The following is a 26,469-nucleotide window of genomic DNA, read 5'->3' on the forward strand; positions in this document are numbered from 1 at the left end:
TGAAATATCACACCATGGCCCATATGCAATTCACTTTATCTCCTGAGGTTTCTCCTAGGTGTTATTTTAATGCCTTTTAACCTCCCTGGTGGTACGTAGTCTGAGGCTGCGGGAGGGATTTTTTGAATTAAACTTTTTGTTAAGCTTGTAGTTAGCACTAGGCTAGACACCATTGTGCCCCAAGTCCCCCACACCCTTCGAATCCCCCCCCCCCCCCGATCGCCACTATATGTTAGCTAGCCGCAATCCCGCGAGAGCCGCAGCCTCTCAAATGAGATTCAGCCGTCGCTATGGCGACGATCGGAAATGACTTATGACGTCATGCGCAATCCCAATCCTCCCCATAGCGAAGCCTGGAGCTGATTGGAGAGGCTGCGCCATCGTAGGATTCCTGGGAGGTACGTATAACGGGGGGGGGGGGGGGGGGGGGGGAGAGGAATCAGAGCAGAGTGACTTGGGGGACAATGGTAGTTAGCGAAGTGCTAGCTACAAGGTTTACAAAAAGTCTTATCCAAAAATCCCTCCCGGGGCAAAGAAATCCTCTGCGGCGGCTACCCCGAGTGTAGGTCAGGGTTACCGCCAGGAGGGTTAAACAACCAGCAAGCAAGAAAATATTCAAAATTTTGATATGAATTTTTCACTGACTTTTGGCTACTTTTTACAATTATAAAATGCTTAACAGTTATTTTGAAGAGAAGATGAACATCATCTCTTAGGAGATAACTCAGGAGAAAAAGTGAATTGTATAGGGGCCCATGTTTTAGAATTGTGGTGTGGCTGGGCAAACTACGGCCCTCAAGCGGTATTTGGTCAGCCCACGCTATTAATCCGGTCCGCCGCTGTGTGGCCAAATTCCTCTCCTCCCTCTTCCCCTGCGGTGTCACGTGGGATATTGGTACATCCTTATGGTGTCATGTGATGTCCTGTTGCTATGGAAACAACACTGGGAGAGGCTATTAGGTGAGCGTTAACCCTCTCTTATTGCCGCTCACAACTCTGCAGGGAGGGAGATTTTTTTTTTTTTATTTAAAGAATGCAGTCCACAGCTGGCAACCTGGGCTGCTAAACTTTGTCCAGGCCTGGATTATACTGAACATTAAAAGGATACTCCAATTACACTGAAAACTTGCATATTGTCCGATATACTTACAGCATGTCGTGTGTTGTTCTGACTGGACCCCGACCCCCCCCCCCCCCCCCCCCCTATATATATATATATATATATAACCACACCCTATGGGAATGTACCATAGAAATACAGAATCTTCTGAAAAAATTTGCATATTGTGATAAAGTTTTATTTTCTGTAATGTACTGATAAACATTAGACTTTCATATATTTTAGATTCAAATACACACAGCTGAAGTAGTTCAAGCCTTTTAGTGTTTTAATATTGATGATTTTGGCATACAGCTCATGAAAACCCAAATTTCCTATCTCAAAAAATTTGCATATTTCATCCAACCAATAAAAAGTTTTTAAAACAAAAAAAGTTAACCCTCAAATAATTATGTTCAGTTATGCACTCAATACTTGGTTGGGAATCCTTTTGCAGAAATGACTGCTTCAATGCCGCATGGCATGGAGGCAATCAGCCTGTGGCACTGCTCAGGTGTTATGGAGGCCCAGGATGCTTCGATAGCGGCCTTAAGCTCATCCAGAGTGTTGGGTCTTGCGTCTCAACTTTCTCTTCACAATATCCCACAGATTCTCTATGGGGTTCAGGTCAGGAGAGTTGGCAGGCCAATTGAGCACAGTAATACCATGGTCAGTAAACCATTTACCAGTGGTTTTGGTACTGTGAGCAGGTGCCAGGTCGTGCTGAAAAATGAAATCTTCATCTCCATAAAGCAGGGGTGCCCACACTTTTTCGGCTCGCGAGCTACTTTAAAATTCGCCGAGGCCAGGAGATCTACCGACGTTTTAAATGCACCCGCCCCCTCCCCCCGAAAGTTAGCTAGGCATAGGTCCCCTCAGTACAGGTTAGCTAGGCATAGGTCCCCTCAGTACAGGTTAGCTAGGCATAGGTCCCCTCAGTACAGGTTAGCTAGGCATAGGTCCCCTCAGTACAGGTTAGCTAGGCATAGGTCCCCTCAGTACAGGTTAGCTAGGCATAGGTCCCCTCAGTACAGGTTAGCTAGGCATAGGTCCCCTCAGTACAGGTTAGCTAGGCATAGGTCCCCTCAGTACAGGTTAGCTAGGCATAGGTCCCTTCAGTACAGGTTAGCTAGGTATAGGTCCCTTCAGTACAGGTCAGCTAGGCATAGGTCCCCTCAGTACAGGTCAGCTAGGCATAGGTCCCCTCAGTACAGGTCAGCTAGGTATAGGCCCCCTCAGTACAGGTTAGCTAGGTATAGGTCCCCTCAGTACAGGTTGGCTAGGTATAGGGCTGGCACATGTAATCACTTACCTCCCTTCAACTGTGGAGTCTGCGGCTTGTCATCTCCCCATACAGGCCATGTGCAGCAGCGATGTGGGCAGCCATGACACCTCGTGCGCGCAGCCTACTTTACATCACCAAGCGGCTGAGGGAGTGCTTCGGCGGGCAGCGTGAGAGGAGGCGGAAGTGTTGCCTCCAGCGCCGCCCCCAGCCATGACACTGCCGCCCTTGGCCTCTCAGCCGCGCCTCTCTCCACTCCTGATTGGACACACATCAGCGGCCAGCAGCAGAATCTGATAGGACGCGGCCAAGCGGCCGCGTTCTACAGCTGCTGGCCACAAAAGTCAATGGGATGCGGCCAGGAGGCCGCGATCTACCAATCAGGCGGTCGCGATCTACCGGTAGATCGCGATCGACCTATTGGGCAGCCCTGCCATAAAGCTTTTCAGCAGATGGAAGCATGAAGTGCTCCAAAATCTCCTGATAGCTAGCTGCATTGACCCTGCCCTTTGTAAAACACAGTGGACCAACACCAGCAGCTGACATGGCACCCCAGACCATCACTGACTGTGGGTACTTGACACTGGACTTCAGGCATTTTGGCATTTCCCTCTCCCCAGTCTTCCTCTAGACTCTGGCACCTTGATTTCCGAATGACATGTAAAAGTTGCTTTCATCCGAAAAAAAAGTACTTTGGACTACTGAGCAACAGTACAGTGCTGCTTCTCGGTAGCCCAGGTCAGGCGCTTCTGCCGCTGTTTCTGGTTCAAAAGTGGGTTCATGCTTCCATCTGCTGAAAAGCTTTACGGAGATGAAGATTTCATTTTTCAGCACGACCTGGCACCTGCTCACAGTGCCAAAACCACTGGTAAATGGTTTACTGACCATGGTATTACTGTGCTCAATTGGCCTGCCAACTCTCCTGACCTGAACCCCATAGAGAATCTGTGGAATATTGTGAAGAGAAAGTTGAGAGACGCAAGACCCAACACTCTGGATGAGCTTAAGGCCGCTATCGAAGCATCCTGGGCCTCCATAACACCTGAGCAGTGCCACAGGCTGATTGCCTCCATGCCATGCCGCATTGAAGCAGTAATTTCTGCAAAAGGATTCCCAACCAAGTATTGAGTGCATAACTGAACATAATTATTTGAAGGCTGACTTTTTTTGTTTTAAAAATACTTTTCTTTTATTGGTCGGATGAAATATGCTAATTTTTTGAGATAGGAAATTTGGGTTTTCATGAGCTGTATGCCAAAATCATCAATATTAAAACAATAAAAGGCTTGAACTACTTCAGTTGTGTGTAATGAATCTAAAATATATGAAAGTCTAATGCTTATCAGTACATTACAGAAAATAATGAAATTTATCACAATATGCTAATTTTTTGAGAAGATCCTGTATAACTGTCGCTTTCGGATGTGATAATGTCGGTTGTGCCTGAACGGATTCAGTGTGAACGGACCCTTATTAGGCTGTGAAGTTGCATCAGGGTAATAGAAGGAGCCAGGTTTACTGTTGTGATCAGATACACTGGATGTGCTACAGTACCTTCCATGCAGCCTCCTGTAACTACTGGGTGAATTTTTAGTACAGAACAGAGAAATGGAAATTCATTCAGTTAAGCTAATAACTAACATGAGGAGGCCAAAAGACACACTAACCAAAGAATAAAGCAGTTTTTTAACATTTTGGCCGTTGCATAGCACAAAATCGCTGGATCCCAATGCCGAAGAAATGATAATCCTCTTGGGCTATCACACTGATCGTGGCATAGCGAGTACTGACGTGTTTTACTTGAGAATTGAGGCGTACTTAAATGGTGCTGTACAGCCCCACCATACCGTCAAGGTGCGATGCAACCTTTTAGCAATGTTGCAGTGCAATTTGTAGAATAATCGCAAAGGAATGGGTAATGTGTAAGGGGCCTAATGAAAGTACGGCTAAAGGGGCGTGGCTTGGCACCGCTCTGTGATGGCTGCTTGCTGAACGAGCTCCTCGTGTGCACCCACTAAAACCCGGTTTCCAGCCCTCACAATAAGCATGAAGGAAGACAAGAAGATACAAGGGGACCCCAAGACCCAGGGTGAACCTTCCGCAAACCTCCCGAAACAAGTACCAGGGATGTTTAGGACACAGAAGAACTCGGGCACGGGCCGCAGCCAACTTAAAATGGCGGCGACTCCTCCTAGCCCGGCTGAAAACTCCTCTCAAGGTTCCGGGGGCCCGCAGAAAGTACTGGAGAAGCTGGACAACATGCCCACAGTCGCAATGATGCTGGACATAGCTAAGGACATCAAGGAGACCCTAACCGCAGCGATAGCAGATTTGAGAAGTGAAGTCTCCCACATAAACACACGGCTAGACACAGTGGAGAAGGAAGGAGAAGCCACCCGATCACAAGTAAGTGGCTTACAGACCAAGTCAGATCAACATGACCTGAAGCTGTTTGAGTTCCAACAAAAGTTGGAAGATCTTGACAATAGAGGCCGCCGCAACAACATAAGGGTCAGGGGCCTCCCAGAGTCTGTGTCGCAGGAGCTTATCCTCCCCGCAATCTCCGCCATCTTTAATCAACTCCTAGAGCGCCCAAAGGACTCTCCCATAGGGATCGAAAGAGCACACCGAGCCCTCCGTCCTAAGGGCCGTGAAGGTGGCCCTCCCCGAGATATAATTTGTTGTTTGAGCAGTTTTGCACTAAAAGAGGAAATTATGAAGAAGGCGAGGGAGCAGGACGAGATACACTTTAACGACGCCACAGTCCAATTGTACCAGGACCTTTCTATCATCACTCTGCAGACTAGAAGAGCCCTGAAACCTCTTTTGCATCTACTCAGAGAAAACGCAATAACATATCGCTGGCGCTTCCCCTTCTGTCTCCAAGCCACAAAGGGATTGACTACAGTCAATCTGAAACACCCGCTGGACCTTGAATACTTTTGCAGAGCACTCAATATCCCCTCAGTGGACCTCCCTGACTGGCAACCGCTAGCCGCAACTGAGGGTCCCCCTACTTTAACAACCATGGAGCGGCCTAACCCGACGAGACGGAGAGATCGCTCATCAAGCGAACAAAGCTTCCAGCAGCACTCCCGTAGGAGACGACTCAGCCAATCCTCTGATTCCGGAGAACAAGAACCCCCCGATCATGCAGAAGGATCAGAAGCTGGAGACAGCGAGATTGATCAGCCACCAACGATGCCCGCTGAACTGGTGATCTGAACCTTTCCGTAAAAGGTTACGGTAATGCTCTATTGTCAGGAATATCCCCTGCCCTCCACTTGCCCTGTGTAGACACTAAGGGTCTCAGTAAGCCCTAAATCATTAAGACTAACTTTGAACTTACCCAAGCAAAACATCTGTTCCTCGCTGCACGGATTCCTCTAAACTCAGCTCCCTTTTCCCTCACTTTAAAATAAAACATATGGCTTCGTGCATATACCTTGCTAAGTTTCCCAGGCTGTACCTAACTGTAGCCCAACTCCTCTCATAGAATCTGTCTGTTAAAGTCAATTCTTTTTGCTAGCAATGTCCTTCTTTAAACGATAGACTACAAGTTGTAAATTTTGTTATCCATGTCACACCAGTTCAGTTAGATATAGTTTGCATGTAAACTACAGCCTGCAATCATCCCTATATGACAACCTGTTATAAGCTCAATGCTGTATTTTTCACAGTAGTTACTTGTTATAATGCATAGAATATATAGTGTCTAAGCGGAGGGCTAAGGGGACTTCTACATGATGGGCATATGACCTAAGGGGAGGTAAATAACGATCCCCATCTCACAGTGTTTTCTCATAGACTCTGGATGTTAATGTTAACCCTCTCTGTCAACAAGGTTCTTTCTCTCTCCTTTTCTTGTTAAACAATAGATTGCATGTTATAAAGCCTGTTACTCATATAACGTCAGCTAAGTTAGATATAGACTGCAGGAAACTCACAGACGGTAAACATCTCTATACGCCAATCTGTTACTAGCTTAATGCTGGAATCTTCATAGTAGTTAGCTGTTATGGTGCCTGTTATATATAGTGATTAAGGGGAGGGCAAGGAGACCTTTGCATGATGGGTACAAGATACAATGGAAGGTAAACAGCGGCTCCCATCTTATAGTGACCCTATACTAACATCCACCCGATCTGTCCCCCTCTAATCCGCACCCTATGTCTTCCAAATATAATACTTAGAAACCGTGGTATTTACAAGGGGGTAGCACTAACACGAACTAAGGGCTTTACTTACTGAGTAATTGTCACTTCATTACCCCAAACAGTGTATTTGTGTGCACTGACCCAAGTCCGGTCAAAAAACTAGACAGTCCACCTAGTGGCCTGTCTACACCGTGATTTGAACCCTATACCCCTTCAGGGTAAAATAGGCTTCTTCCTATATCTTCTTATTTCTTTTCACTCTGTCTTTAGAGTGAACTAGCAAATGCTAATACTTCACATTCTCTTCTTTACCCTATATCTCTCTCTTGAAATCTCGACTTACTATTCTCCCTCCTGTGGTGGGAGGTCGATCTGGTGGACTGGTGTTCATCCACTAACCACCATGCCCTCTAAAAGTCAAGAGGCTGTCCGGTGGACAATCACCTCACATAATGTTAATGGCCTTAACACGCCAGAGAAGAGGTCGGCTCTATTACATCTCCTCCAAAGCCAAGGGGTGATGATTGCAATGCTCCAAGAAACACACTTCTCAAACAAACATACTCCATACCTGAGAGACAAAAATTATACCAGAGGATACCACTCCACTTCCCCAGCGGGGAAAACAAGGGGGGTATCCATCCTACTACACAAATCCTGCGAATTCCACGTAAAATGCCACCTAACAGATCCAGAGGGGAGATTCCAGTTTGTATTGGGCACATTGGGCAACAGAGATATCACTCTGGTCTCCGTCTATGCGCCAAATGATAAGCAGGAGTCCTTCCTAACCCTGGTCACTAATAAGTTACTAGACTTTGCCAAAGGAATGATAATATGGGGAGATGATCTCAATTTGCCTTTGCACCCACCTATTGACACTTCAAATGGTAAATCGTTAATCCCATACAAAGCAATCAAAAGGGTCAAGGAAAAACTCATGAATCTTGCACTAACCGACGTGTGGAGGGCCCTGAATCCCAAGGTAAAAGACTTTACATACTACTCGGCTCCACACCAAAAATACTCGCGCATCGACCACTTATTGCTGACACAACTGGACCTAGATCTAGTGGTAAAAGCCTCGATTGGTTCGATAGCTTTTTCAGATCATGCCCCTGTGTTTTTGGTGCTGGAAATACCGTTTCTAAAAACTTCACAATTTAACTGGAGATTAAACCCAGAACTTCTGGGTGACCCAGAAGCCTTTCACATAATTTATAAACTAATCTCAGACTACATGAAGCATAATCTTCCTTGCGAAGCGTCACCCCTCGCTATATGGGAAGCCCATAAGGTTGTTATCAGGGGGGAACTCATCAAACTGGGAGCAAGGAAAAAAAAAGAAAAAAACTGTTATATTAATGCTATCCTAAAAGAAATCTCACAACTCGAATCCCTCCACAAAGATAGCGCCAATGCAGATGTTTTAAATAAACTGCAGCTTAAAAGATTAGATCTAAAATCAGTCCTTAATAGAAGGGCAAAAAGCACTATCCTTCAATCAGAGAAAGCCCTTTATGAATGGGATAATAAAATAGGCTCCTTCTTAGCAAGAAAACTTAAAAAAAAAATGCTAAAAACCTGATCAAGGCAATAAAAAACCCTAAGGGCCCTGACCACATAACTACCCCTGCAATTCTAGAAGCCTTCCGAAATTACTATATGAATCTCTACAACTTAAATCCCGACCAAGAAAATAACACCACAAAGACCCGCAGGAGAGCCTTAATAGAGAGCTTTCTGAAACAATATGGCCTTCATGCCTTAAAAACTGAAATCATTACTGAATTAGACCTACCCATCACCCAATCAGAATTCCTTTCAGTGATCAAGGACTTAAAATCAGGGAAGAGCCCAGGCCCAGACGGTCTAACCTCCCAGTATTACAAGCTCTTCGCCAAGGTCTTGGCTCTTAGCTTTACTACAGCCTTCAACAGTGTAACAGACAGCACAAAACCTTCCACACAACTCCTAGAAGCTCATGTGACTGTTATTCACAAGGAAGGCAAAGACCCTAATTTATGCAGCAACTATAGGCCAATATCACTCCTCAATTGTGATATCAAAATCTTTGCCAAGATCTTGGCGAACAGGCTCAATCCACTACTCCCACAACTGATACACCAAGATCAATCAGGATTTACGCCAGGAAGAGAGGGTAGGGACAACACTGCCAAAGCAGTGGGAGTCCTTCATTGGCTATCTCGGCGTCGTGTGGAGGGCTTCTTTCTCTCCACCGACGCCGAGAAGGCCTTCGACAGGGTGGCATGGGACTATATCCATGCGGTCCTAGCCGACCTGGGTTTGGGACCACACTTAAAGTCCTGGATAGGCCTTTTATATAGTAACCCAACAGCGAAGGTGAAGGCAAATCTCTCCCTGTCAAACTCATTCCCAATCACAAATGGAACAAGACAGGGCTGTCCCCTGTCCCCACTAATTTATATACTCTCCCTGGAACCCTTCTTAAATTTAGTTAGATCTAATACCAACATACATGGCATACAAATCGCCCAAAAGGAATACAAGATAGCAGCCTTCGCAGACGACATGCTCTTCTTCCTGTCGCAACCGCTAATCACTCTACCCAACTTAGTAAGAGCATTAAAGGATTTTGGCACAATCTCTAATCTAAAAATTAAATTACGACAAGTCATATGCACTAAACATATCACTAAAGGATTCTAGCTTGAACCTTTGCAAGGAGAGATTCCCCTTTAAATGGGAGGATAAGGCGATTACCTACCTCGGTATTAAACTCCCAGCCAAAATAGAAAAACTATTCGAACTAAACTATGCCCCTTTAAGAGAGAAAATCACAAAAGAAACCACAGATTGGAGTAAACTCAAAGGACTTTCCTGGTTTGGCAGGATGTCCTCTATTAAAATGACTATCCTACCACAACTGCTATACACGCTCCAAACTATCCCTATACACCTGCCAGCAGAGTATATTAAGTCCCTGCAGAGACAGTTAAATAACTTCATCTGGGAACACAAGAAAATCAGAATCAGCAATAAAATCCTCTCTCTCCCAATAGACAGAGGAGGTGCTGGTCTTCCAAATCTAAAACTGTACTACTATGCTTCGCAGCTCCTCAGAATAATAGACTGGACAAGTCACCCAATACAAAAAGACTGGGTACACATAGAACAGGAAATATGCGGGACTCATTTAGGAGGGCTTCCGTGGTTGAGCACCACGCCACCCAATAACACAAAATTGGACCACCCCTTCATACTAGCCTCCAAATCAGCTTTCATTGCTTGCTGCAACCAATATAAAATCTCTTCCCTGAGGGGACCCATGACTCCCATACTAGGCAACCCCCACTTCCCCTCGGGTAATGACTCTCTATACCTAAAAACCTGGGCAGAATCAGAACTACCCAGAGTTCACCACTTCACCACCAAAGGTATCCCTAAAAAACAGGAAGAAATCAAACATCCCACATCTGACCAACCAATCCCCACATGGACGTTTTTCCAATTACGCCACTTTCTTAACTCTAAGCAAATTAAAGGTACAACAAAGACCATTCTAACACAATTCGATATGAGATGTGTCTCAAAAGGAGTAAAGAGGCACTCACTCTCTTGGCTTTACATCTTGCTAATATACGCATTGCCGGTCTCAGAAACACCTGCTAAAAAATATTGGAACAATTCTCTAGAATCACCGCTCTCAGATGAACAATGGAACACAATCTACCTCAACGCCCATAAATCTACCAGATGCGCCAGAAATAAAGAACAAAATTATAAGTTCTTAACCAACTGGTATAGAACTCCTCAAAAGCTCCACAAATTCGCACCTAACATCCCTAACTCATGTTGGCGTTGTGAAAATGGCCCTGGTGACCTACTCCACCTAGCTTTTACCTGCCCGTTACTAGAAGGCTTTTGGAAAGAGGTCCATAGGATAAGCCAACAAATATCGGGACTCACAATACCATTCCTTCCAGATACCTACCTACTACACAACTCACCAATCTCTCCTACTCAATACAAAAAATCGATACTCCCACACCTGATCACAGCAGCCAGAGCAACTATCCCTGCACTTTGGAGAACTAAAACCATTCCCACACTGAAACATTGGTTCTCAAGGGTAGAAAGAACAAGGGAACTGGAAGAAATGGTCTTAACAGCTCACGATCAAGTTGATAAAATCTCTAAGATATGGGCTTGCTGGTATGATTTCACAGACTCTGCCGAATTCAAAAACATAATGTCTTAAAAGAGTGTAACGAGGGCGCCCGTACGACCTCCCACCACCACAGGAATACTTCACGAACTCTTTTTCTAACTTTTACTCTATCCTCTCTTTCTCATTTCTTAATCTCTCATCTCCTCAGCATACCCCTAACAATAATCCTCTATTCACCCCACTATAACCACTCATTCAGCACTTACTTACTTTTCTAAACAGTTAGGCTTAACAGGTCTTGTCAACTCAAGAACGCTGTAGCTGTATAATGCTGTATGATTGACAAACTTGTAATGTTGAAATGTTGACTTGTTTTTATTATGCTTCTTTAAATAAAACATATTGGAAAAGAAAGTACGGCTAAAAACCAAAATGATTCCTGGGGATACATAAGACACCTCTAGAAAAAAAAAATGTACCGATTGTTGTTCCCACGAATCCATAAAGTGGAGGGTGCGCCCCAAAGCCACAACATGGCCATCCTCATTCTGAGGTTCCTATGCTAGCAGTGGACAGGTGCACATCCACAGTTGGACATCTATTTATCTGCAAAACACTTTTTGGCCTAGTGCACACCGAGCGGTTTTGGTAGGGTTTTTAGAACCGCTTGCGGCTGTGGAGATGCTATGTATGTATTTCAATGGGCTGGCGCACACCAGAGCGGTAGGCGTTTTGCAGAAACGCATACTCCCGGGCTGCAGCATTTTTTGGATTTCGGGGGCATTTCTGCTTCCAATGTTAAAGTATAGGAAAAAACGCAAAATGCTTGATAAAACGCCAGATCAGAGCGGTTTTCCAGGCGTTTTTGTTACAGTAGCTGTTCAGTAACAGCTTTACTGTAACAATATCTGTAATCTGCTACACAAACACTAGCAAAACGCTTAATAAGAAAAACGCTTCAAAAACCGCTAGCGTTTTGTGGATCTGCTAGCGGTTTTTGGTGTACACCAGGCCTTAGTAAAGTTCTGGGATGCAGTCACTGCTGGTGGGGAAGCCCTCATATGTGATTGCAACCATTTTTGTATTCGCTGGTTTCAGGTCCCTATAAATTTAGCTTAAAATCCTTAATTCCTCTGACTTACAACCTCGTAATCATTTTGAATTTGTTATGCAAATTGTAGATGGCTCAACAAGGGATGCAAGAGCTGTGTTGCTTTGAAATGGTTACATTATTTTTGCTATTATTTATATGATCAATGGAATTACAAAAACTTTAGGAAGAGATTATAAATACCAGAATTACTAAGGTATTAAAGAAGTGATTTAAACCAGATCAGTATGACAGATCAGAACAAACTGCCACCATGTACTCTTCTGTCTCTCGTGAGACTTGCTTGCTCATTCGCTACCCATCATCCGATAAGAGAGGGTTAACACTATCAGACGATGTGTGGGCTGATCGACCAAGAGACAGATCTCGCTTTGAGTCTGATTAGAGAGAGGTCTGTCAGCTGCCCATACACTGCAGGCTGCTTCCTGATTGATTTCAGCATGAAATCTCTAGGCAACCGGCCCTGTCCCCAATGTAAAATGTGCCATCCCGTTGCTCTGTGCAGTATACTTTACCTATTGATGTCCACCGCTGGCTCTGGGCTCCGTCCCTATACATGCTCCCCACATGGTTGCCGGCGCGTCACATGCACCCATGTATACGCCGGCAACCACGTGGAGTGTGTGTATGCGGACGGAGTCCGGAGCCAACCCATAGGTAAAGTATACTGTATGGGCCACATTTTACACTAGGGGGGACAGTGCCGGCGGTTCCATCGCATTTGTTGCTTGTCCCCATATCGCACGCCATTTCCGTCGCGCACCAGATTGTGCATGACGGCCCTACAAGTTTCAGTATGTCCAATCGATACATGCAGCCAATTTCGGTCCGAAGTTGGTCACATTGGCCTCAATTCACTAAGATCATGCTGGAGATAATAAGGCAAGAGAAAACTTACCTCCACATAAGAGAGAGTTATCTTATCTCTTCATTCCTTAAGTTACCTCCTCTGTAGTTAATTTACCTCCTCTGTAGTTAATTTACCTCCTCTGTAGTTATTTTCACATGCAGTTAATAAACAGCCTGTCTTTAACTCTGGAGTTATTTTAAGGATTGAAGAGTTAACTTAAAGACAGAAGAGTTAACTTTAGGTTTGCCTGAGGTAAAATGTTTCCTGAATACTACATGCCTTATCACCATGGTAACAACTCTAGAAGAGTTATTAAAGACAGGAGAAAAGCTTAGTGAATTGAGGCCATAGTCAACTGGACATGCTCTTGGCAACACCAATTTTCATCCGATATGTTTATAACAATCGGATGGTCGATCAGCCACCATGTCACCTGAGGTATGGCTACTATTAGGCGTCAGGAGTACTGCACAGATATGTCTCTAGCCTATATGGGAGGAGTAGGGAGGAGGACAATACCCTTGGCTTGTGCTTGGCCCTAGGAAATATGCCAGCATTTGTGGAAAATGGTTTGAATAACATGATTATAATAAGCAGGGTGATGTCTGTTTTCAGTGTTCCACTGTTAGAAGACATTAGTCCCAGTCACCCCCTTCCCGAGTGATGTCATTAATCAGGGTTGGGTGTGTGTGGAGGAAGTCATTAGTTCTCTACCAGCTCACCATTGTATGGCGTTTTCCTGATGATGCTGAAGACTTGCAGGAAAACACCATGGCTATTGCTAATTACAGTAACACCTCATCTCCTAATCTGCTTAGTCTCAGTCGCATAATTCAGGTTCAGCCCTATGAATTCCACTGCAAGCAGATAGATAGAACAATAGCACTGAATTGAAGGCTCAGCTCTTAAATCACCTACACCTTCCACAAGAATGCAGCCACAAAATCATATTTTTAGAAATCTCTCTAATGCTGGGTACACATGATGCGATTTCCCGCTCGATCAGCGGGATCGATCGATTATTTCCGACATGTTCGATCGGGTTTCGATCGATACAGCTGTCGATTCTGCATGTTAAGTATGCAAAAACGACGGCTGTATCGATCGAAACCCGATCGAACATGTCAGAAATAATCGATCAATCCCGCTGATCGAGCGGGAAATCGTATCGTGTGTACACAACATTGAGGTGCTCATACACTGGTCGATCTCAGCCATCGGTCGATTATATGGAATCGATCGGAAATAGCTTCTATCAAGTCTATCGACCGATTTATGGCCAATTTCGATTGATTTGATTTATCTGACTGGATGGAGCAGCTAGGTCGATCTGCTGCTGGCAGCAGATCGATGGCCCATATAGTTGCATTGGATCTAATGGTCCAATAATGCATTTAGATAGATTTCCAACAGATTTAATTCTGAAATCTGTTGGAAATCTGTTGCTAATGTGTGGCACACATCAGATAGATTCCTGTCAGATTCTGACTTGACAGGCATCTGACAGAAATCTGATGGTCGAATCTGTTGCAAATCTATAAGTGTATGGCCACCTTAAATCCATTACATACAACTGAGTGATCTAGCCACGCCCCCTAGGTTACGTTGGGAGTTGCGGTGCAGACAATATTACTGCATTGTTATTGTTAACAACCCGATTTTACAGGGTACACAATGTAATGGTCCAGTGTAAATGTAGCCCTATTGATGGGAGAAAAATTTAAACCTCCACTGACCCAGGGAAATAATTAAATTTAGTCTATCAATGTCTCCAGCTGCTGGTTAAATAACCAGCTGCATACTAACTGATCACCAGCTGCTGGTTTTGATTCATTTCTTTTTCTGGGTCGGTGGAAATTTACATGCTGGGGGAATTCTTTTTATCTAGTTTCCACGAATGAAGCCTTTACTCACGGTTGTCTGGCAGTAATTCCATACTGCTTGCACTTGCTGTCCAACCTCTGGGTGATCTTTAAATGCGTCTAGTATCTGTAGTCCGGGATGCATACTGGTATCTTTGGCTGCCTTAAAGTGGAAAGAACAAACAAACAGTTTACAGCACATTTCCATGCACAAATGTTTCCCTAGTCCTGTGTACACATATGGAGGCAGAGCTTACAGTATATGGATATACTCGATCAGGTGATTTTAAAGATTACCTGTTTGGATTTTAAATATTACCCCATCTTTAACAGTATGGGGTTGCAAGCTAAGTGGCAGCAGTGGCCCCCCGTATGGAACCTGCTGTTAGCCTCTTTAGCTGCTTCAAGTCATGTGACCAAATGTTCTGGAAAAACATTCTTTGGACAGATGAAACCAAGATCATCCTCTACCATAATGATGGCAAGAAAAAAGTATGGAGAAGGCATGGAGCAACCATGATGGCTTGGCCGTGCATGACTGCCAGTGGCACTGGGACACTAGTGTTTATTGATGATGTGACACAGGACAGCAGCAGCCGATTGAAATCTGAGATGTTCAGAGACATACTGTCTGCTCAAATCCAGCTAAATGCAGTCTGATTGGGTGGCCTTTCATGATACAGATGGACAATGACCCAAAAAAGCTTATGTGCTTTGGGCCCTATGGGATAAAAGCGCTTTACAAATGTTTTGTTGTTGTTCGATAGATACTATCCCACACAAGATCCCACATGCTGGAGAAACTGTGGGGCTCATGGAACGCTCTCACATTTATTCTGGGAATGCTCAGCGATCCAGGTTTCTAGGGTGAAGGGTTTGCTCTTCTTAAGAAGGTCACGGATATAGAGCTGACAAATGATCCCTGGGTAGTTCTTTTCCACCTTGTAACATTCTCAACTAAAAAATATATAATCAGAATTATCCCATTTATGCTTAAAGGGAAGGTTCAAGCAAAAAAAAAAAATGAGATTCACTTACCTGGGGCTTCTACCAGCCCCATGTAGCCATCCTGTGCCCTTGTAGTCACTCACTGCTGCTCCAGTCCCCCGCTGGCAGCTTTCTGACCTCGGAGGTCAGGGCCACATTGCATACATTTTTACGCATTCCAGCTAGTGCAGGAACAAAAATTTACGCGTTTCACCACTAACGCGTAAAAATGTATGTGTTAATGTTCCTGCACTAGCGGGAATGTGTAAAAATGTACGCAATTTGGCCCTGACCTCCGAGGTCAGAAAGCTGCCAGAGGGGGACTGGAGCAGCAGTGAGTGACTACGAGGGCACAGGATGGCTGCATGGGGCTGGTAGAAGCCCCAGGTAAGTGAATCTCATTTTTTTTTTTGCTTGGACCTTCCCTTTAACCACTTTGTCCACAACTCAGTATATCTACGTCACCTGTGGCACCCTCCAAGCCACCATGATGTATATATACTGATTAGCTTGCAGCCCTGCTGTGCACGATCAGGTGCGCTTCAGAGCACACCTCCTGGCACTGACAGCTGCAACACTAATTGGTGAAAGGGAACATGTTCTCTTGTAGCCAATTAGAGACCCCCCCGCAGCAAACAGCGGTGATCGTTCATCTCTCCCCTCGGTGACCAGATCGCTACAAAAGGTGATCAGCAAGCAGCCTGACTCACCTTATCTCGTTCAGCCTGCAGCCCGAGCCTCCGAACCCCGCTTTGAATTCAGCCTTGCCAGTCACCCGGGTCCCTGCTTGATGATGTCATCAAGCCGGGACCCGGATATTTAGCATTACAGGGCTGCGTGCAGACCGGGGATCGGAGGCTCAGGCTGCAGGCTGATCGCTGGAATGAGATAAGGTGAGTTAGGCTGCTTGCTAATCATTTTTTATAGCGATCTGGCCACCGAGGGAGCTGCCTGGGTGGGGGGGGTGGGGGGGGGGATGGGGTGGAGCATCGGGCTGGCCATTATGGGGGGGTTAAAATGTGCAGTTGGGGGGGATAAAATAAGAGGGGCCACATATTTTAATTTTGAGTGTAGAATTTGATACTGGGGGCAGATCTGGCTATAATGGTGGGGGGCCCTAATCCTGGGTGCACCCGCTAATCCTGAGGGCACATCTGGCTATAATGGGGGACCACTATTTCTGGAAACACATTTGTTTACATTTGGTTATAATGAGGGCAGCAATCCTGGGGACACATCTGTCTATACTGGGAGGTGCCAAACACAGAGGACACATCGGGCTATACTGGGGGTGTCTGATATTGGGGACACATCTGTCTATACGGGGGGGGGAGGCTGATACTCGGGACACATTTTGCTATCTATACTGGGGGACATAATACTGGTGATGTGTTTTTATCTCCTGTGGCACTTCTTATTTTTAAACTGGAATTGATAAAAGCTGAGAAAAAAAATGCATTTTTTTTCATTTTTCCACACTTTTTCCCATTAAAATGCATAGAAAACTTTTTTGGTCTAGGGACAAAATACCCGCCAATGAAAGTCTAGTTTGTCCTGAAAAAAACAATACCTAGATCATTTATGTGTCGTGAGTAGGGATAAAGTTATGGCTGATTAAATAGGGACATAGCTAAAACGTCAAAATTGCTCTGATCCATAAAGGGGAAAACAAGGTCTGGATGCGAAGTGGTTAATATGGCCAATTTTCACATTAGTACTTTCCACAGGCAGTTATAGGGCAGCTCTTTCTAAATCTCCATTGAGCCAGGGCCAGATTTCTGGAAAAGCCCAAAGGTTACATATGCTACATAACAGAGTAACCAAGCAGCTCAGGGTGACCCAAACTACTAGGAATGTATAGGGGGATAAAAGGAACCAAAAATCCCTCCTACTAGGGCTTTTTGGTTCCTTTTATCCCCCTATGCTACATAAGAAAGAGAAGGAACATATGAATGAGAAGGCTGCAAATGCAGGGAAACACGTGAAAGAGAAGCTAAGCTGATGCCTAAGGGAGCTGTGCATAAAAGAAAGGAACTGCAGTAAAGGGATGTTATACATGGAAGAGAGGGCTACTAGTGGAACGAGAGGGGCACCTCTGCCCATGGAAGGCGTGGAACATACTAGGTCCCGGGGCAGAAAACGTATAAATTCAGCCTTGCATTGACTAACACATAGTGGTGTGATTTTCACAGACATGATATGAACTGATGGCTGAATGACTGATTTACCTCTGGACAGTAATACAGGAGGAGGATCAGTAGATCCAGGCAGCGACGTATCACCTGAACGTCAGTCAGTCCGAGCAGTGGCATCACCTTGGTGAGTACAGCTTTCTCCTGAAGACACTGGCAGTAGGCAGGACCGAGGTAAGCAATGTTACACAGCACTGTGAGGACCTGCAAAGAAACACATGCTGCAAATATCACACAGAAGAAACCCCACTGGAAACCAAATACTGTACATGGTAATATGAACGAAGGCTGGACTATTTCCCTACTTAAAGTAAATGTAAAAGCAAAAAAAAAATTTTTTTGATACTTCCCTATGGCGAGGGAAGGCTCTGGATCCTATAGAGCCTTCCCTGTGTTCTCTTGCTCCCCTCGTTCCAGTGTTGCCACCCCCGTTGTGTGTACTCGGCCAACTGGCCTAATGCACGTCTATGAGCCCTTGGGAGGCTTCAGATGCAATCATGTCAGCAAGTTCTTTGCACCCTAACCTATTCCCCGTTTCATGCTGCTGGGAAGTGATGGTTCCGATCAATTATGAGAGTTAGGAACCTTAGACAAGATCTAAGACTAACACATGCCTTCCGGTGTATTAATCCAGCATCTGGGCGTCTCCTTTACTAAGGAGACCCCCAGACCACCCCACCAGACTTACACCGCTACACATCGCTACCCACTGCTACATTGCGGATACAACCGACACCATCAATCTATGCCCCCACAGTGACCTCCTCCCGGCAGCTCAGCCAGGCACCCCTGCCCCATAGCGGTGTCACATTAGTGAATATCACCGGCACTTCCTAGCTCTGCAGTATCGGGAGCCCCAACAAAGCATCTTTGAACATCCTGCTTAGGCTCCCCATTGGTCCATGGCCTGAACCAATAAGAGTCATCCCTGATGTGGTTTTTCATTGGTCTACAAAACTGACCAATGAGAATCTCCTACTCCCCCAACCTGCATGGATGAGTAGGAGTTCATTAAAGCTGGGGGGTTACATGCAATAAAATTGGCATCCTTAATTTTAAAACGTTCTTTAACCCCTTCTCACCCATGCAGTCAACCTGTGTGGGGCTCTGCCATGCTAAGTCATTTAAGACAACATAATACGTGATATTGGGGCTCTCGAGCAAGGGGCAACTAGGTTTCTGCCTCACCTACAGAGCCCTTGTAGGTATCATGCACCCATTATCTCACCTGAGACCCTAAACTTGCCACTGACCACCACACTACCACGTTGTGCACAGCTTCCTCTACCAATGGTTCTACCTCTTATCCGCATAGACTGTAAGCGGTTATCGGCAGGGCTCTCTCTCCTAGTAGGTTTTTATATACATATTTTCCACCTCTGTGTACTATTAGCTGGCCTGTCCAACTGTGTGTTATTTGTGTCCCATTGTTTTGTAGCCTTCTGTAGCTTGTATTCTCTACTGTACAGTACACTTAACGATGCTGGCACTAAATGTAAGAATCAGGTAAAAAGAACTTTGGGTGCTTGGTGGTGGCTGCTATCGGGAGCTGAAATTTACCGGTTTTGCCACAAATCGCGGCTTTTATAGTGCGGCAAAGAAGTTTGACATTTGGGCGCCTAGAGGTCGCCATATTACCGACGAGCTGGGTCAATTTTCGCATCCAACAGAATCACGAGGGCTGGGGTTTGCATTGCATAATGGGAGCAGAGTGTGGAAATTATGGTAACCCTGGGTGTGGAAATTGACCCTGCTTGCCAGTAATCGGGGGCCACCCAAATTAAACTTCTCTGCCGCATATTGTGGCTTTGCAGTGGGGGGGTAAGGTTGGGGGGGTAGGGTTAGGTGCCACGGGGGGTTAGGTACCATCAGAAGGGGGTCTTAGCTTTAGGCACCACCAGCGGGGTCTTAGGGTTAGGAACTGGTAGAGGGAGGGTTCTGTGTGAGAGTAGGGTTAGGTTTAGTATGTCGGGGATCAGGACCCGATTGCTGGCCCGGGGTGCACAGACGCTGGTCAGAAATGTGCTACGCACTTGCGGCTGCGGATATGCTCGGTCAATGTATCTCAATGGGGTGGTTCACACCAGAGCGGGAGGCATTTTGCAGAAACGCATACTCCCGGGGTGAGGCATTTTTTGGATTGTGGATGCGTTTCTGCCTCAATGTTCAGTATAGGAAAAACGCAAGCCGCTCTGAAAAACGGCAGTTCAGAGCGGTTTTGCAGGCGTTTTTGTTACAGAAGCTGTTCAGTAACAGCTTTACTGTAACAATATCTGAAATGTACTTCACCAAAAACGCTTCACAAAACCGCAAAATGCTAGCTGAAACGCTACAGAAAAATAACAAAAAGTGTATTTAAAATCTGCTAGCATTTTGCGGATCTGCTAGCGGGTTTTGGTGTGCACCAGGCCTAAATACTGTAGAGGAGGCTACATACGGTAATACTCGGGGCATATCTAGCCATCTAAACTGTAGGGGGTGGGATTACCTAATAAAGGGACACATTTTGCTATCTATACTAGGTAGAGAAGGGACTACAGTAACTAATACTGGGGGCACATCTGGCAGTCAGTACTGGGGAGGGGGGCTTCCTAATACTGGGGGTGTTCTGTGGATTATTAGCGCCCATAGAAAAATAGCTTACCTGCAGTCCTGCACATTGAGCAGTGAGTACTCGCTGTTTAGAGATTATTTATTTATATAAAGCTCTACTACCCTTAGCAAAGCAACCTGAGTTTCCAGCGTCAAGCCCAGTGACGAGCAAGGGTCCTGGTGTGCAATGTTCACTATCCAAGTGGACATAAAAAACAAGAAGAAGAATAGACTTAGGAAAAAACGTTTTAAAAGTTTTGCGTGCGAAGTGAGCACTGAGCCCGTAGCCCACTGAGCGGGCAAGGGGACAATGATTCCAGGTACCAAAAAATTATGGTTAGCAGTTTTTTAATAGCTGATTGTAGTAGAGTCTCAGTTATCCAGCACTGACGGGTATTGGCTGATGCTGGATAAGTGTGCTTTCTGCTTGCTTGAGACTACATTACTACAATCCCCACTCTATATAACATACCATGAACTCTGTATTAATGTTAAATTACAATAATTTAAAGTATATTAACCACTAGGAGTACTGCCAGCGATTTGTGCTGGTTGGTTGAGAATGCTGGTTAGTTGAGTTCCGAAACACCGGGACACTGTATCCTCTATAATAAAACCCCTGTGTCCCTGCGTCACACTGTCCCTGTGTAGCGTTGTCCTGCTTTTTGCTACTGCGCATGTGCGCAGCACGGACCCAGCCTCTCACAGAGACAGGAGGATGGGGACGGGGCCAGGGAGCCGAGCGGGCAACGTGTGAGCGGGCGACCGGGTGTGAGCAGGCGGCTGAGTGTGAGCATGGCAGCGGTTGGTGGGCGCGAGTACGTCAGGTGGCGGGCACACGCGCGAGAAGAACGCAGACCTAGAGCCCGTTTTTAAACCGGCTTAGGTCCGGTAGTATATATATTTTGTTTACTAGGTAGTAAAAAATCTAGTAGCCCAAGAGTCAAAAAGCTTGCCCACCCCTGGTCCCCTAGCATGAACAGTATCATGTCTATGACCAGTTTAAAGGTTTCAAATTTCTTGGGAGAACTTATAAATGATACAACCCTTAGTCAATAGATTGTAACTGAGAGCTAACAATAAAATACTGTGTGGCTAAAGCATCTGGTGCAAGACTTACCAGCAGAGTAACATCCTTTGACCTGCCCAATACCTCCAGCATAACTGGCATCAGATTCAAGTGAAGGATTGCTGAACAGATCACAGGATCTTCAGCTGTAAAAAAAGAAAGTACAAACAAATGACATTCAGTTCCAAGATTAATAGATCTTTTGATTGGGTGAGGTGAGTGAAATTGTATCTGATCACAAGATCAGTTCTGCAAACAATAGTTATACGTCAGTCCTCCTCATAAACCGATGAATGTTTAAAGTTATAGACGAGTTTTCCTGGTCTACACTGCTAACACATCTCTTAACCCCTTGTGTACCAGCAGTCTCTGTACCAGAGACTGCTGGTACCACAAAACTGTGCCTCCCAACAAATCGCCGCACATACCTGCCGCTCTCGCTGGTCCCGCCGCTCTCCCATTGCATCTGTATGACAGCAGAGCTCTTAGCGCTGGTCAGGAGTTGCTTTCATTGGTTCCTGACACTGTCTTCAAAGTAAACCAATGTGATTGTCTCACAGTGATCACAGGGTCAGAAGCTCCTAACCGGCTCACAGAGCTCTGCCATCATACAGACGGCAGAGAGAGGAGCCTGTGGCGAGTGCAGAGCAGCGCGATTGTTGATACCGGCGGGAGCGTGTGGCGAAGCAGTTGAAATCTACATCCTGTCAGAGCCGCGCAACCACCTGCAGGATGTAGATTTCAACCAGCGTGGTCCACAAGTAGTTAACCTTGCTTTCACTTTTTAATATAAAAACAATTTATATCGGAGCGCTGAGGCAGAAATCAACTGTTTATAGAGTCTGACAGATGGGTGAGGAAATATATCCATATACAGCAAATTCCCTGCTATCCGAAACTCAGGCAATCAGAAGTCTCAACTTACCCGCATGCCTGAGTGGGGGAGAAGCTTTTGTGGGTTTGGGGGGAAGCTTGAGAGCAGGATCTACTCACTGATTGCCCAGCTGCCTTCTTCAACGCATCCTAAATCCCAAGCGTACACTGAGCTCTGGGGAGCATTGGGTTTTTTTTTTTCTGAGTAGTGTTTTTAACGCCGGTTTGAGCAACTGGCACGCACATGCATCTCACATCAGGCAATCCCTGCCTCTGCCTGGGTGCCTAAGGGTCTTGATGTACATAGGTACATAGGCTAAGGCAGCCACTTAGACCTGAAGCTGAGAATCTAACAAGTGCACCACTTATTTTTTTTAACATCTTTCAGTAAATTAAAAGTTCATTTTGGACTTGCACACATCCAACACTTTTAGGTTATAAGTTGCGCACAATCAAAATCCATATAAAGTGTAACCTTTACTGTCTCATTAATAACAGATTTACAGACAAGTACATAAAACCAATTGCATCACAGTATTGTTTTCTTGGCGCAGTCTGACGTGCATTCCGCAACCTTGGCAGTCACTTCCTCAGGTGCAATCAATAAAAATATAACTCTCTGTGAATACACGTACATTAGCCTATATCAGTCCTTTTCCTATACGGATTGAGTGTGAAAGTATGAAAGTAGCCTCAAGGCTTGTACACACATGCAACTTAATGCGCAACAAACCACACAACATGATCAGACGCACAACTTGTTGTTAACACGACAAGTACATTCACACACGCTGATCAACTAAACAACCAACTCATTTAAATACTACGCGCACACCTACTTGTCCGCATTCAAAAACAGCAAGTCGTTCAAACGACTTGTATATATATGGCCAACCTGCTTGGGTGATCCACCGTTTGGTTTGGGAAAACTGTCTGTTATGAGTTGGATGTCTTGTTGTTTGCCAGTGTACACAGGCCCAACTATCGTCCCACAGACCAAGTTTAAAAAATAGATGGGCGGAAGAGTATAATTAATCAGCACTACTTGTTTTTGGGCAGTATAATGGGATTATAGCAGGAGTTGGCACTAGATATAGACATATGCGGGGTCACCCATGACTCAGAAACTCAAGTATAGGCATAACCATTAATTACAATCCTTATTTTGTTTAGGTGGTGCAGGCTAGGGTGATAGGGCATTAGTTAAGGAGTTCTGGGGGGGGGAGGGGGCTGAGGATAAAAACAGACACTTACCTGGGGCTTCTATCAGCCCCCTGTAGCAGTAATGTCCCACGCCGTCCTCCTCCGATCTGCCGTTCTCCGCCACCGGCACCGGGTAGTTATTCGTCTGATAAGACGAATAATGCGCGCTCCCGCTCGTGTCAATGGAAGCTTACTGTGCAGGCGCAGTAAGCTTCCGATGACGCGGCCGGGAGCGAGGAGGCGCGCAGTTGGATGGTATGCCGCCCTAGAACGGGGCTAGCGGCGGAGAACGGCGGATCGGAGGACGGCGTGGGACATTACTGCTACAGGGGGCTGAGAGAAGCCCCAGGAAACTGTCTGTTTTTATCCTCAGCACCCCCCCCCCACACACACACACAGAACTAATTTAAACTCTGATGACAAAAGATTGCATCATGCTATCAGATTTGCTGTTTAGAAACCACACTTTGTATTTTAAGCTGAAAAATAGAGCAGAGCTAATGACCCTTTGAGCTTTCCTGCGGTAAAATCTTATATCAAGGTGCCTCTCACTGTTTCTTGGCTGCTTTAAATCTCTTTAGAAAACAGGACTGAGTTGGACAAAGTCGGTCGAATAGCACAAAGAACATCTTTTGCATAGACAATAAGTGTTTTATCTCTTCCTGTACTTGAAACAACATGAGACTTTTGCTTTGCTACTAATGTTCTATTTGTTATCTGTACTACACATACAATTCAGTATCTCATAAGTTTATTTTCGCTTCAGCTTTGCAGTCATACTGACTTGCAAGGAAGGATTTAAAGCAAAGCATTGTAGTTTTCTTGCATAGTTCTGATAGAGCTTATAGAGCAGGGGTCAGGAACCTTTTTTGGTGAGAGATCCATAAAAGGGTCAGGACAGGGTCTAGGGTGGGACAATGGGAGTGGCCATTAGTTTTGAGGGAGATTGAGCCATAGGTTCCCTACCCCTGTTATAGAGGGTGAGTAAAATCCCTTTGAAAAATAAATAATATCAATATTTATATGTCCAAGGATTAATTCATAAATACACTGCCTCTTGAGCTTACCTGTCAGGTTATTCAGTGCCCAGAGGCACTCCTGAACCATGAACAAATGCTCTTTTTGAAACTGCTGCATGAAAACAAACAAAGCCACAAGCAGTCGGCCATCTTGAATTGGGACTTTGTTGCCTGTGGCATCGGCCTCCACTAACAGGTTTCCCAGGCAACGTACTAATGGGCAAATCAGCTGTATTGGATGGGAAAAACAGATAATGTTAATTTGGATTTCAATCTAAAAACACCTGCATACTGTGAAATCAAACAAATGCAAAGAACACAGATGTAATCAATACAATTTCTATATTTACAGCAGTCCTTTCTATTATAAGGTGTAGCTCCACTTTCCATTAAGAAAAAATAATCCTTATTGAATCATCTTCTTACATTTCACCAAGTCATTTTACAAGCTGTATTATACAGGCATAATAATGTTTGCCCTGACGTTTAAAGCACACATGAACTGAGAGGGACATGGAGGCTGCCATATTTATTTCCTTTTAAACAATACCAGTTAGCTGACTGTCCTGCTGATCCTCTGCCTAATACTTTCAGCCATAGACCCTGAACAAGTATTCAGATAAGATATTTATGAGACAAAAATATGACAAGATTAGCTCCATGCTCATTTCAGGTGTGGGATTCAGACACTACTGATGCATGAAAGATCAGCTGGATAAACAGGCAACTGGTATTGTTTAAAAGGAAATAAATATGGCAGCCTCTATATACTGCTCACTTCAGGTGTACTTTAATACGGTGACTGCCCCACAGCTCTACATGAAATCACGGATACAGAAATTAGAGAATGGAGGAGTGCCTGGAATTTTACTTCTTACTTCCTGCAGACTTCTGAACTAATGACATACAGAGACTATTTATAATGCTATGAGTTACAATGCATGTCACCTTAAAGTAAACCTTCAGTGTAACAAAGGTGCCCAGTTTAACTTACCTGGGGCTACTTTCAGGCCCTGTAGACCTCCCTCACTGTCATTCTGATCGATGAGAGAGCGATCAAGGAGGTGCGTGGCTGGGGCAGTGTTGTGCAGTAGCCCATGACTGGTCCAGTCGGCCAGCTTTCAGAGGGACATGCACGCCCTTCGCCGCCCCTCACCCAGTGACATACTCCCTGCTGTGGAGGAAGTACGTCACTATTACAGAGGGGTAGCCAGGGTTTTCAGCACCCGGGGACAAAGACAGTTTTTGTGCCCCCTCTGGACAAATTGGTGTGGCCACGCATCAAGATGTGGTCGTGATCATGGGTGGAGTCAAATGTTGTTTAAATAGCCATATGTGTCACCCTTCCCCCGTTCAGATAGCCAGATGTGACCCCCTTTAGATAGCCAAATATGCCCCCCTTTACATTGCCAGGTGTGCCCCCCTTTAGAAAGCCAGATATGCCCCTATTTAGATAGCCAGATATGCTCCCCTATAGATTGCCAGATGTGTCCCTATTTAGATAGCCAGATGTGCGCCACTTTTTCTGCTGCTGTTAATGCTCCTGAACTCATATGCAGAGGAAGGGAGAGAAGCAGGGTGATTTCAGGCTGTCTGCGAGCCACCTCTCATGCATGTGGGGGTGCAGCGGCTGTGCTGAGCACCCTCTCAATTCTGTGTCCGGGGACATATGTCTCCCCTTGCCCACCCATAGCTACGCCTGTGCACTGGGATTCCCATGTTTCCCCAACGTAATCACATTGTTCCATGCACACCACACCGCTGCCGCCAACCTATTTAAATGTTCTGCATCGCCCATTGACTTACATGCATTCCTCCGCCGCTGCGTCGCCACGGAAGTCCAATGGTAATGCGCTGTTGACTTTGCAGCAGGTCAGTAGTTGATCAGGAACTCCTGGCACAACGCGATGCGGTAAGTGTGCTGGGCTCTACTGCCTCGTCATTGCGTTACCCTGCGGCAAACCAGGGTAAAGCAACGCACACATGCAAGGCAAGTGTAAGAGAGGCCGAAAGGGGGAAG

General features: G+C 45.4%; 1 protein-coding gene across 1 annotated transcript in view; it reads right to left on the reverse strand.

The window, feature by feature from the left end:
• The window catches only part of TMCO6 (transmembrane and coiled-coil domains 6), a 52,653-nt gene that overhangs the window by 323 nt on the left and 25,861 nt on the right, over nt 1-26,469 (reverse strand). The window contains exons 9-12 of the mRNA XM_068277810.1: nt 24,498-24,678; nt 21,406-21,500; nt 17,730-17,897; nt 14,567-14,677 (exon numbers count right to left, since the gene is read on the reverse strand). Of these exons, the coding sequence (XP_068133911.1) occupies nt 14,567-14,677; nt 17,730-17,897; nt 21,406-21,500; nt 24,498-24,678 (555 nt within the window). The remainder of the gene's footprint in view (nt 1-14,566; nt 14,678-17,729; nt 17,898-21,405; nt 21,501-24,497; nt 24,679-26,469) is intronic.

This window comes from Hyperolius riggenbachi, chromosome 3 (genome assembly GCF_040937935.1).
Source record: "Hyperolius riggenbachi isolate aHypRig1 chromosome 3, aHypRig1.pri, whole genome shotgun sequence".
NCBI classification, from domain to species: domain Eukaryota; kingdom Metazoa; phylum Chordata; class Amphibia; order Anura; family Hyperoliidae; genus Hyperolius; species Hyperolius riggenbachi.